Source organism: Eulemur rufifrons, chromosome 2 (assembly GCF_041146395.1).
Source record: "Eulemur rufifrons isolate Redbay chromosome 2, OSU_ERuf_1, whole genome shotgun sequence".
Classification (NCBI taxonomy): domain Eukaryota; kingdom Metazoa; phylum Chordata; class Mammalia; order Primates; family Lemuridae; genus Eulemur; species Eulemur rufifrons.
In genome coordinates this window covers 112,501,558-112,515,271 of record NC_090984.1, presented here as the reverse complement: position 1 = coordinate 112,515,271, position 13,714 = coordinate 112,501,558, and the positions used below count along the sequence as shown (strand labels likewise).

Here is a 13,714-nt window from a genome sequence, read left to right as displayed (position 1 = left end):
TCAAACATCCAAAGGGGAGTCCTCCATGCTCATTTCCATGATTTTAAGAGCTGGTAATCCCATGTCATGATTATTGTCACCTTTGACGCTGGAGAACCGAACAGATTGGGAGAGTGATGTGTTAAGACAACATAATTCATTTGAAGTCTCAACCTTTTCAGTATCACTATCACCTTCAATGACAGTCACAGAAGTTTCCTGATCTATTAAACTGTCTGAAATACTTGGATTGTTTTCATCTGAAGTTGAAGGTTCAAGATTTGTTTCATCATTCACTTGTTGAATTATAACCCCTTCTGAATACTTTGATTTATAGATAGGCATGAAAAATTCATTTGGTGAAGAACAAATCTCGTTCTCATCCTTTGATACAGACAATAACATATCCAAAGCCTTTTTGTATTCTTGACGTTCCTGTTGAATTGTTATTTCTTGCTCATTTTTAAATTCTTTTTTTTCTGAATTCCCAGCCTTTTCAAAATCAAGTAGAGTCAACACTTCAGCATCATTTAGCTTTACTGCGTTTTCCTCAGGTGTGCAGCCTAAGTCTACCTTTAAGCCATGCAGCAGGTGGCGCATTTTTTCCTACGATTAAGACACAGATGAGAATAATTATATTCATTAAGCTAGTCAAATTGAATTACTTTTGTCTGTACTGCTATGAATCTCATAGGATTAATACTGTCCCCTCTACTCCCTCTCTCCCTCCCTCAAAAAAGTTCAAGAGAAAAAAAAGCACTCTCTTTTAATGCATACTTTGAGGGTATGGAAAACTTCAAAATTATTTCTAAATTAGAATTTTTCTAATGAAGTTCTAAGGCAAGACAAACCTCCTCCAAATGTTTATTTTGTTTAATATGTCGCTCGAACAGTCGTTCTAAAAACCTACAAATGATAAATAAAAATGTTAATGTCTCAAAATCAGAAAATCAACTAAATATAAAATAGCCATGTAATACCAAACTCCTGAAGGTTGGAAAATATTTTTTACATTAATGTTTTTCTCTCTAAAGCTGAAGACTAATCCTTCCCTGTTCTGTCAAGTTCTGCAACTTGGAAGATAGCCTGGCTTCTACTATGTAATTGCTTCCAGTGACATAATGGATGCCAATGGTTCTGAAATATTGTAAACTACTTTTATTTCTTTGAATAAAATTCTCCTCTCTCACACCTCCCCCTAAAAGCTCTTTCTCTCACATACATGCATAAACCTCCCTTCCTCTTTCACATATATACACCCCACCAAAACCAAACCCTAAAGAAAATCCTCTTACAGAAATTTTTACAATGCTTTCTAAATTATACTTGAAAAAATCCCACTGATGGTAAATCCACATAATAACCTAAAAGTTATCACTTACTAAGTACCACTCAGTGGTAGACATTTGTGCCACACACATACTAATCATTTTACCTCTAATCCTGAACAATGTTGGGAGAGAAAGATATTGTAAAAGACCATTTTAAAGATGAGAAAACTACATCTGTAAGATAATTTCTTCTCCCCTAAGATCACAAGCCATCAGGAGAATTTAACCCTGATTGTGTTTGGCTCCAGAAAATTTATTCTTTCCACAACACCAGTTCACCCCTCTATCACATGAGTGTAACAAAAGTTTTCTTGAAAAAGAACTTATTTCTTTTGTTACCATCAGTGAAGTTATGAGCCAAGCTCAGAGTTAGTAGTTCTGAATTATTTAGGAATTTTTAAAAAATATAACAAAATTTAACTTCTTAAACATTTTCAAGTGTACAGTTAAGTGGTGTTAAGTATATTCACATTGTTGTGAAACAGATCTCCAAAACTTTTCATTTTTCAGATCAGAAACTCTGTAGCCATTATGCAAACATTTTTTACCAACTTTTTTAAATGGAAGAGGTATACAGAATTATTGCCCAAAAACTTAGGTTTTTGATATTTTTTTTTATACCAATAATGGAAATGTTTAATTTACACACTTGATTGTAGAGGATAGAAGTAATTTATTGGAAATGTCTACACTTGGCATATTATGACAGAAAAAAGCATGTGTTGTATACATAATAGGGTCCTATGCTACATAACAAAGTGCAGCCTAGTGCCCAGTAAATTTTGATAAAATTTTTTTTTATTATGACAATTATTATTATTGCCTGACAATGAACTTTAGATACATAAATGTTCAAGCTAGATTCAGGACACACAGTTGTCCTAAAATATGCAATATCGAATCTGGTTTTGCAAACTTTCCATTTCATGTACAGTGTGCAAACCTAATTTAATTTGTCCTCATTTTACTAGAGCTAATGCTAGTAATAGATGTAACAAAAAATGCTTGCTTTTGATTCTCATACAGTTTCAGAAAGTAAAATGGGATTATGGAGTTTTGTAAATAAGCAAAAATTATATTTTACTAGTCTATTATAACCAAGATATGTAAAATATTTAAATAAGTAAGATCTCTATTCCTTCCTATAATTGCCCCAAACTGTGAACTTTCCCTAGAGTATGAATTAAACATTGTTTACAACTTGCTATCAATTATAAATCTATGATTCCAAAAAGCAATATAATTTTCACTTCCTAATATGTAGAAATAACTTTGAAAAATTAATATCATGTGAAGAATATTTAATGTACTCAATTGCCATAATACAATTTAAAAAATCTAACCTGTTTGAAAATAAACCAAGTTTCAAAATTTCTTCAGTTACATCTTCAATGAAACTCAGATACAACAGTTCTTCTTCACTGCAAAGGCAAGGCAATATACAGCATAAAAATGATTGCTTATTTATTCTGAACACTATACGAAACATAAGTAGCTAATTCGAAATATCTATCTCATTAAGGGGCATATTATAAAACAAACATTTGTCTATCGTCTCAAATTATGCAAGGATAAATATTTACTAAAATGAATTATTACCTAATAGAGTAAAATTTCATGGTGTCTGCCAATATCCATAGGAGTAAAAAATAAGCAGAATTAAAATGAGAGTGCAACAAATAAGAGAGCAACCAAGGGCAAGAGGGCAATCAAATGCAATCCACTGGAGCAAGTGTTCCCAGGGGGTGTTTTAAATGTTCTCTGGCTCCTTGCAGGAGGCAAAGAGAAAAGTAGTCCAGAGAAAACCAAGAGCTTTGACATGAAGTCTGATCCTAGTTCTAGGATGGTATCTTATTTTAAGGTTGAGAAATTTACTGAGCAGAAAAATGTATTTTTTCTCAAAATGTTTGGAAAAGAGAAAAAAATTCTAATAGGAAAATTTGGAAACATAAATATGCCAGCAACTTTAAATTACTTGAACATATTTCTCTATTATACCATAAGTGTATTTTAGTAGCTATAATAATATTAGGATACTATTATAAATTTGATTTTAATTAGCTGAAATTAGTAAATAGAAGATATAAATAGAAACTATACAATTACTGAATAAACAAATATAAAGGGAAGAGTTAATAAGCAAATTACAAAATACATTGAAATGTTTTCTAAAAAGTTACACTTTCAACTCTTTCACAGAATCTTGCTTGCTTAAAAGCAGCAAGTTTGGAAATAAATTTAATTTTATAAAATAGATTACTTTACCTGAAAAAATATAATAATGTACAAGTGAAATATCTGCAAAGAACTGGTGAGGTTAGAAACCTTTAGAAAGAGTGTCTTGATCTACCAAAAGTCTGCATTTCTCTAAAACATTTTTTTTTTTTTTTGAGACAGAGGCTCGCTCTATCGCCCAGGCTAAAGTCAAATAGCGTCGTCATAGCTCACTGCAACCTCAAACTCGTGGGCTCAAGCAATTCTCCTGCCTCGGCCTCTGCTAGAGTAGCTGGGACTATAAGCATACACCACCACCCTCAGCTAATTTTTCTATATTATGTAGAGACGACAGTGTTTTGCTCTTGCTCAGGCTGGTCTCAAACTCCTGGCCTCAAGCAATCCTCCCACCTTGACCTTGCAGGGTGCTAGGATTATAGGTGTGAGTCACTGTGCCCGGCCACTAAAACACTTCTTTATTATTTTATCATTTTAACTTATAAAAATAAACAAGAATTATGGGTACTAATGATTAAACAATAGCAAATATTATTAACTTAGGGACAAATTTCTACTACAGATAAAAATGAAGTGATTGATCATTATTCCAGAAAATTCTGTTCATTTTCTCAAATTCAGCAGGTATTATATGATTGATATTCCAAAGCTGGTTGTAAGAAGATTAGTGCTCAATCCCGACTTATTTAATAATGGTTTCTATTATTCTTAATTCTTGATTCCCGCTAAGCAAAATGAAGAGTTCAAAAAGAGCTTACTCAGAGTAGATTTTACTCCTTGGAGGATGCAGAGAATACTGACATACTGTCCTGGAAAGAGAAAGTTAAAATATTTAAGCAAAACAATGACTGGCATACAATAAGTGTTCAATAATATTATATATTAGCACAGGTTAAATATCCCTTATCCAAAATGCTTGGAATCATTAGTGTTTCGGATTTTGGATTTTGGACTTTTTTCAGATTTTAGAATATGTGCATTATCTTCTTACTGGTTGAATATCTCAAATCTGAAAATCTGAAATCCAGAATTGTCCAATGAGCATTTCCTTTGAGAGTCATGTAGGAGTTGGAACATTTTGCATTTTGGATTTTCTGATTTGGGCTGCTCAACCTGTAATAATATGTTTTAGGATTTTTAAAGCACTTTCATATCCATGATCTAATTTAATCTTCTAAACAACCCTACGGGGTATATTGGTAAGGTATTATTTTTCCCATTTACTAATGAGTACACCAAGTGTCAGAAACGCTAAATAACTTGCCCAGGTTAATGTTGGCAGGAAGCAAAGATGGGTTTTTGAACTAGTTTTCTAGTTACAAATTCACAATCCTTTATAAAACTATATTATGACATTTCTTCAGTATAAACGATAGCAATTTGACTAAGGTGAACATATAAGTAATACTATACACAGATACTTTACTATGGAAATTTTTCTTAAGCTGGTCATTATAATAATTTTGTCATTGTTCAGTTATGTGACCATTAACTAATTCAAAGCTTTTTATTTAGGTATACTCAATTATAATACTTTACTTTGTATCATTTAGATAGAAACTACTAGAAAAGATAAATATTCCTTTCTTTAGGTCATTCTTTATATTCAATGCAGATTGGCTCAAGAGCAGCTTATAAATATTAAGTTACCTGTGCTGAAGCACCACGAATTTCAAGGGCAGAGAGGTTAACAATGAACTCCCAGTGGCCTTAGCAGGTGAGATCTCCCTAGAAAAGGCCAGGAGGGAGAAGCTGGGCCCTGAGGGAATTGTGTGTACTTTCCTTCTGGTCTGCTGCGTGACACCTCATCCTTGCTCTGTTTCTAATCTCTATTCCTTCCTTTCTTCTGCTCCCTTCTTCTCATATCCAATCTCTGACACTAAAAATGTATTTGTGAAAGCTGAAACTATCAAGGTATTTTTAGTTCAATCACCTGCTAATCTATCATTTTTATTTAAGTGTAGTATTCCTTAATTACTGAACATAAATGATAGTATCTTAAGAGTTCTTCCACATAGCACAGATAGATCAAGCACTAGCATATGGTGAATATTCAAAATCACAAATTATGATTCTTCAAATAGTAAGGTTCTTCAGTATTATTTGTGTCATGTACATTGGTTAGCATCATTGCCAGAGCACCTGTCTTGGGGAAAATAATTTTTTAATGAATAGTGATGACAAATAATATAAGCTAGTATCCCTTTTACCTTTACTAATGAATTGCCAAAATTAATTCATTTAAACCTTTATTGAGCACCTAACTGTAAGATTTCCTTGGTAAAACTGCCACTGAATTGCATAATACCAAAATAGATTAGACCGTATAATTCATTTTTTTTTTTTAAATAAAATAATACGGTAATGGCTTTTTTTTTTTTTTTTTTGAGACAGAGTCTCACTCTGTTGCCCAGGCTAGAGTGAGTGCCGTGGCGTCAGCCTAGCTCACAGCAACCTCAAACTCCTGAGCTCAAGGGATCCTCCTGCCTCAGCCTCCCGAGTAGCTGGGACTACAGGCATGCACCACCATGCCCGGCTAATTTTTTCTATATATATTTTTAGCTTTCCATATAATTTCTTTCTATTTTTAGTAGAGAGGGGGTCTCGCTCTTGCTCAGGCTGGTCTCGAACTCCTGAGCTCAAACGATCCGCCCACCTCGGCCTCCCAGAGTGCTAGGATTACAGGCGTGAGCCACCGTGCCCGGCCTAGACCATATAATTAAAATAGTACTATATGTCTGTTATATAGGAAAGCAATTAGATAAAGATATTGAAGTTATTTCTCCTATAAAATGTTTACCTTGGCGAGAAATGCTGAAGAGCACCATCTTTAATCTCGCTCCATGTTAAGCCAGGCTCTTGTAAAGCTAAAGGGGTTGTTTTTTCTTTGGTATCATATGTTATACAATCAGATGCCTGAGGACGCAACAAAAAGAATAAATCTTTGTTTTGCTTCAAAAATATATTATGAAAGCAGAAATAAAATTGCAAATTTCAAGGAAAGTGAACAGAGATATCTAGTAGATAAAAGTGACATAGTACAACAAAGAATGTTTTAGAGTTTTTCTATCCAATCAGCACTTTTTTCCTTAATCTTAAAGATAAAAGGACTTATTCTTTGTACTTTATTTTATATTTTATTTTATTTTATTTTTTTGAGATGGAGTCTCACTCTGTTGCCCAGGCTAGAGTGCCATGGCATCAGCCTAGCTCACAGCAACCTCAAACTCCTGGGCTCAAGCAATCCTCCTACCTCGGCCTCCTGAGTAGCTGGGACTACAGGCATGTGCTATCATGCCCGGCTAATTTTTTCTATATATTTTTAGCTGTCCAGCTAATTTCTTTCTATTTTTTAGTAGAGACGGGGTCTTGCTCTTGCTCAGGCTGGTCTTGAACTCCTGAGCTCAAACGATCCACCTGCCTCGGCCTCCCAGAGTGCTAGGATTACAGGCGTGAGCCACCACACCAGGCCTAGTCTTTGTATTTTAAAGAGCAACATTTTAAATGACATTAAGAAATCACCACAAACATATAAAGATAAAATGAAGCAAACTTACAGCTTTTAAGTAAATTTGAGAAAAAAAAATCCTTTTATTCAGAAATTCAAATAGCTTATCTGTTTTGAAAGCCAATACGTCAAATATGTAGAAGCAGTGGTAGTATGGTAGTATGAACAATAATATCAACAAACTAACAAAAATAACAGAAGCTTACTTTTATAGAATCCTTCCTTACAATGTGCCACACAAACTGTGCCAAGCATTTAAATCACATTGTTAGATTTAATCTTTGTAATACTAATTTATGTATAGTGCTTTACTGTTTTAAAGGTGCTGTCAAAATGTGGCTGTATTGCTGTTAATACTCTAGTAGGTTCCTCAAGTTAATTGCTGGTGGCACTGGTTATGGAGTATGGGGACACACCACTTTCTTTCAGGGTTATGGATAAACATCTGGAGCGCACTGTAATAAAGATGGACTTCTGCTTTAGTTCCCAGAGTTATCTACAGAGCTAACTCTCTTCATAAATCTCAAGCTAGTAATAGCCATCATTTCTCAAGCCTTTACCAGGCTAGGCACTTTACCTACATCATTTACTCCTTCCAAAATCCTGCAAATTAAGTACAGTTTTTCTAGATGAGGAAACTCAGCTTTCAGAGGATAAGTGATATGTCCTTGGGCCTAAGTGGCAAAGCCCTATGCCAAACAGCTATTAAAAGCTGAGAAGGAAACATACCACCTTTGAGAAATAAAAATAAAATCCTAAGCCCCCCAGCTGACTGAACAGACTCTCTCTTGGCCAACGGGACTTCAGAGAAACCTTTAAAACTATTATAAATTCCCACCCATAACAGGACGGGAGTCAGACATACCTTGCTATGCCCCTTCCCTCATTAAGTGGCATTAGGCTTTCTTTCCTGTTAAAAACACACACACACACACACAGAAACACTAGCCTTTTGGAAACACCTGCTCCACCACTGGCTGATTTACACAACATCTGACCAACTTTCCTCCTGATTACAGACTGCCAACCATGGTCTGGTTCTGGCTGGTGTACAGAGGATGTGCACAGCAGGCCTCTGCCCTTCATTTTACCTTTCGACACACACAGCCTAATTTTAATGCATTTAAATGTTAAGTCTCGGCCGGGCGCGGTGGCTCACGCCTGTAATCCTAGCACTCTGGGAGGCCGAGGTGGGCGGATCGTTTGAGCTCAGGAGTTCGAGACCAGCCTGAGCAAGAGCGAGACCCCATCTCTACTAAAAATAGAAAGAAATTATATGGACACCTAAAAATATATAGAAAAAATTAGCCGGGCATGGTGGTGCATGCCTGTAGTCCCAGCTACTCGGGAGGCTGAGACAGGAGGATCCCTTGAGTTCAGGAGATTGAGGTTGCTGTGAGCTAGGCTGACGCCACGGCACTCACTCTAGCCTGGGCAACAGAGCGAGACTCTGTCTCAAAAAAAAAAAAATAAATAAATAAATGTTAAGTCTCCATCCCAAAGTGAACACAGGACATATGTAGTATGCATGTTTGCTTACTATATGTGTGCACCCCCTTCGTGAATACTCATAGCTTCTCCTATAACCTGTTAATATGTATACTTAGCAATTCCAACAATTCTCCACAAATTCCTGTCTTATCCCTTCCCTCCCTTGAAGTGCTTGCTTTAGGCCTTCACCAGAGGCTACACTTCCCAGTTCCCAGCCTGTAAGGATGGCCAGCCTGAGGCCTGTAATCCTTTATTAAAAAATAAAGCTCTCCTTCCAAGTTTATGAACTTAGTGATTGTTAAGTTGGCCCTTCTACTCATTTTCAAAAGAGAAGTGGGAAATTGAGGGTGATTGTATTTTATTCTTGTCTCCCTGAATCTGTGACATTTTAATAAAAATGATTTTTATAAATAATACATTTAAGTTGGGACACAAGCATATGATTGATACTCCAAAAATAAAAATAAATCAGTTTGTCTCAAAATCAAACTTAAAGCTGTAATATTTTTTAAAAATTTAAATTTTTTATTTGTATATATTCATGTGGTACTTGCTACATTGATATATACTGCAGTGTGGTGAAGTCAGGACCCTCAGAGCATCCATCACTGGAGCAACGCACACTCTACCCACCAAGCAACCTCCCATCATTTGTCCCCCAAAGCTCTAATATTTTAAAAGAAATGATTGCTAAGCATTCAAAACATAAACACTATAATAAAGAGCCTTATAGTCTAGAAAAAGACAGACTTAAGAGAATGATATCTATTCTCCATAAAATGTATAATTTCCAATAATATAATCAGTGGCAATTCTTTAAAAAAAATACAAGCATAAAAACTCAAATAACTTCTACACAACTTTGCTGGCTCTTTAGTAATCCAGGTTTGCAACTTTGAAAACAATACTTAAGGTATTTTATTCATCCATTCATCTGTCCAGCCAGCCAGCAAAAAAATTTAGAAAAGATACTAATAATAAAATGATTTTTCAGGTTTAGCAGGATCTACCTCGCCATTCAGAGAGAGCTATAACCATTTGTAAATAGGTAAACCTTCTGCATACTGGCCATGACATGCACAAGTGCCACCAAGAGATCATTCTTTACAGTCCAAATAGCTTATACATATTCTATTTACATTAAAGCATCTGTAATTCAAATGTGGCAACACAGAAATATTTCATATTTCCTACCTGCTTTATGTTCATTTCTGAATCTGTCAAGTTCTTAGTCTCAGCAGTCCCTACATCAGATTTAAAGCTGCAATATTTTAAAAGAAATGATTTTTAATCATCTAAAATATAAACACTGTGACAACAAGCTTTGCTGTCTATAAAAAATAAACTCAAACATAAGAGAATGAGATCCATTTATTCTTATAAAATATGTAATTTCTAATTATATAACCAGAAAATAGGTATAGTTTGGATTCCATATCGTTCTTTTTCCTTTCTTATACAGTGGCTACATTTCAGTTAGACAGAATGGGACTACTGAAATAGGAAGTATTATCTTTAAAACATTCATAAATATAATCATAAAAGGATGTGATGATATGATCTGCTTCCCCACTTAAGTTCTATCATAAATTCAATTCCTTAGGTCTTTGATTAAACGTATGCAGATTCATCTGATATTACTGTACCTCTTGTCTATACTAAAGAAGAAAAATACTAGTCTTAAATTGGTTTTTACTTTCTAGAATAACTAAAACCTTAATACCAGATAAATCATTTATGCAACACTAGAAAAGACAAACACGATCACAAACCTGCTAACTCTCAATACTTTACAAGCTTTGCTGAATATTCAGAGTATGCTAGACACTATTGTATTTGAAAGTATTGAGTCAAATGACAATTTTCCAGAAAGTATCCCGATTGTTTACATTTTTCCTGGGCAGTTGTTGCTATACAAGACTGCATGAATATCCACAGGGAGGAAAGCACAGGTAGATAGATAAAGAGCTGGTTTTCTTCCCCTCTATAGCCCACTGTTTTGCCACTTTTAACATAAATCAATATGCACATTTACACAAATGCTATCTGACATATCTTAAGATTTTCTGAAAGTATAATATTTAAAAGCATATGAAGTTTTAGAACCATATTTGAAATATTAAGATTTGTAACATTCATATTTACAAGGAGCTTGACAAGTTTAATAGCTGTTTATTTTTCAATAACTACTCTGACAGTCTAGTGATACACAGAAAAGCAAAAGTCACCTTAATCTCATCCAATTAAAAGGGCACTATCAGACCTTAAGTCTGGTATTCAAGTAATATTAGAAATAGAAACACACAATAGAAAACAATGAATATTAATTAATCTATGTTCATTTAATTTCATGAAGGATTTACTATTGGTTGATGTGTCATACCTGCTTAATTCAGTCTGGGTTTCAGCTTCTGTGCGTTGGTCTGTAAAATCCTTTTGTCTTTTGGCAGGTGTATAGTATCGATACTGTGACAGGAAAGATTTTGCTTCTGTTTTTAAAGTGCGGGGAGTGAATGGCAATTGTTTGTTAGAAAAGAGTTCAGAATGTTTATCCAAAAGATCTCCACTGGGTGCTTTTGAAATGACTAACTGAAACCGGTGGGAACTTGGGAACGAGCTTCTGGGCCTTCTGCCATATGGGGTTCCAGAGCATGGTTTCCTGGGCCCAGAGGCTACATAATCCATGCTGGACAGGGAGAAACTGGAGTTCTTCTCAGTACTATTCACGAAGACTTTATCGGATTTAGGTAGATTTAGTCTCTCTGAAGAAGGTATTAGTGACCGTGCAAAGGACTGAAATCCATTCACTTCTTCTATTAACACATCATCTTCATCTTGCGGTTCCCCTGAGGGCTAAGAATATTTGATTTGATAGTCATCGATTACATTACAAATTCATATAAATGGGGATATCCAGATTATACATTAAAAATGCTTGCCTCGGAGGGTTATAAAACTAATTTCTATGTTCCTGAAGATGTTAGAATTTTATATGAAGTTCAGCACAAGTATTTAAATTAAGATACTGAAGTATAATTCTAAATATAAGCAACAGCAATCATTTTCCTTTCTAAAACTAAAAAAATTGATTAGTAACATATCTCTATTGGGGGTCTTAAACTATCTATATGAAGATCTATAGGTACATCTCAGTTTGATCTGAAGGTTTCCACACCAACTGTGAATACTAGTGCTCTTCTGAAGCACTGTTGGTGGCATCAACCTCACCTTCCCATCTGGTTATTATCAGAGGCTTCAGTGTAAGCCGTTTATCTGTGACTTCAAGGCTTTGAAGAAATGAAAAGGAACTTCTCCTCATAATGTATGGAGCCTTGATTTAAGTAACTGATAACTCGAATATGAATAAGAAATACTTATTTTGTACAAATTTCACATATTTGGTGCACTTCTCTCCATGGACATGGGGTGGTGGGAGTAAAGCTTTGAAAAGGGAAGCATTTTGATCTGTTCCATTTCTTTTTGGTTTAACTTCAGGAAAACCATTTCTACAGCATATCTATAAAGTCTAAAAACAGATAATATTTTATTCTTTTACAGACTGAAGGTGCCCAAGAAGCTTTGCCCATGATTTCAGCCTTTACGGGCATCTGTATATCCTTTACAAAACTGAGGCACTTTCATTATAATGGTAGAAGAGAAGTTACATGGAAGTCACAGAAATTGAGGTGAAAATGGCCAGGATTTAGCCAATCATTTTTGTCTTACAAGCTCATGGGGGGGAAAGAAGAAGATGAACAAGTGGAGTGAGGGACAAACCAAGTGCTTCCTGTGTACAAGGTACTGCTCTTGACACTGAATAGAATAAAAGAAGAAGAATAAGAACTTCTATATCTGCTACTAATATGTATGGAGTGCTTACTATGTGCAAGATGCTTTCTCCTTTCCTCTCTTCTCTTGGTGTGGCTAGGGGAGAGGAACAGCTGCCACTGCCAAAATTCCTCCCAGACTCATCTTCCTATTCTCTTTTAAGGAATAAAAACCTTAATCTGCAGGGAGAAAATTCCTGCACCTCTGCCATGTAATGGAATCACAGAAGTGACATCCCATTGTCTTTGCCATATTCTACTGGTTAGAAGCAAGTCCCACCTACACTCAAGAGGAGGGGATTGTTTAAAGGTGTGGGTCATTGTGAGGGTTCATCTTAGAATTCTGCCTATCACAGTGGGTCAAACAGAAAGTATAAAATAAGAAGGCAGAAATAAAAATATATTAAATGTTCCACTTAAATGACAAAGATTACCAAATTGAATAATCTGACCCAACTAACAATTTAGGACTCATCTAAAACATTAGGATTAAAATATGGAAAAAGATGTACCAAGTAAATACGAGTCAAAAGAAAACTGGCTTCATTATATTGCTATCAGAAAATACATTAACAGAAAAAGCATTAAGGTAAAGAAATTTAAAGCACAGTTATAATAGGTTTGATTCACTAAGAAAATATAATAATATCTCTAAAGTATGTACATATGTAATAATACAGAGTCAAAATATATAACTCAAAAATTGATAGTATCACAAGGAGAAACAGCTAAATACATACATAATTAGGTGGAAGATTTCTTTCAATAACTGATAGATTAATCAGACAAAAAGAATCAATAAGGATATAGAAGATTTGAACATCTGGAAGATATAAAGTTTAATGAATATACTGTGTGTTAAACACTGCATACAACAACTACAGAATATATTTTATTTTCAAACACATAATGATATAGTACATTTTAAAAACTTCTTCACCTGCTCAGACATAAAACAAGTCTTAACAAATTTTAAGAAATGGGTATCATGTAGATGTTTCCTGATCAAAATACAATTAGGCTAGAAATCTGTGACAAAGAGATGCTAGGAAAAAAAATAGATTTAAAAATTCTTCTAAATGCCTTTGCAGTTAAAGAAAAAATCATAATGGAAATTATAAAATACTTTAAATTGAGCCATAATAAAAATAGCATATATCAAATATCATATAGCTGCAGGATGCAGCTAAAGCAACACTCAGAGGAAAATTTATAGCCTTAAAAATGTTTACACTAGCAAAGGCATTGAAAAGTAATAAGTTAAACAAAATTAGAGAGAATACAGTAAAATAAACACAAAGAAAGTCAAAAAGGGAAAACAAAGATTAAGAGCAGATATTAACAAT

The 13,714-nt window shown here is 34.4% G+C and overlaps 1 protein-coding gene across 2 annotated transcripts in view; it reads right to left on the bottom strand.

Annotated features, from left to right (window-relative positions):
- Nucleotides 1-13,714, bottom strand: part of SPATA7 (spermatogenesis associated 7) — a 34,008-nt gene continuing 20,294 nt past the window's right edge. For both annotated transcript variants that reach the window (XM_069465198.1, XM_069465199.1), the window contains 7 exons: nucleotides 10,925-11,394; nucleotides 9,736-9,802; nucleotides 6,343-6,458; nucleotides 4,301-4,351; nucleotides 2,654-2,731; nucleotides 831-885; nucleotides 1-585 (listed from right to left, as the gene is read on the bottom strand). In XM_069465198.1, coding sequence (XP_069321299.1) covers nucleotides 1-585; nucleotides 831-885; nucleotides 2,654-2,731; nucleotides 4,301-4,351; nucleotides 6,343-6,458; nucleotides 9,736-9,802; nucleotides 10,925-11,394 — 1,422 coding nt within the window. The remainder of the gene's footprint in view (nucleotides 586-830; nucleotides 886-2,653; nucleotides 2,732-4,300; nucleotides 4,352-6,342; nucleotides 6,459-9,735; nucleotides 9,803-10,924; nucleotides 11,395-13,714) is intronic.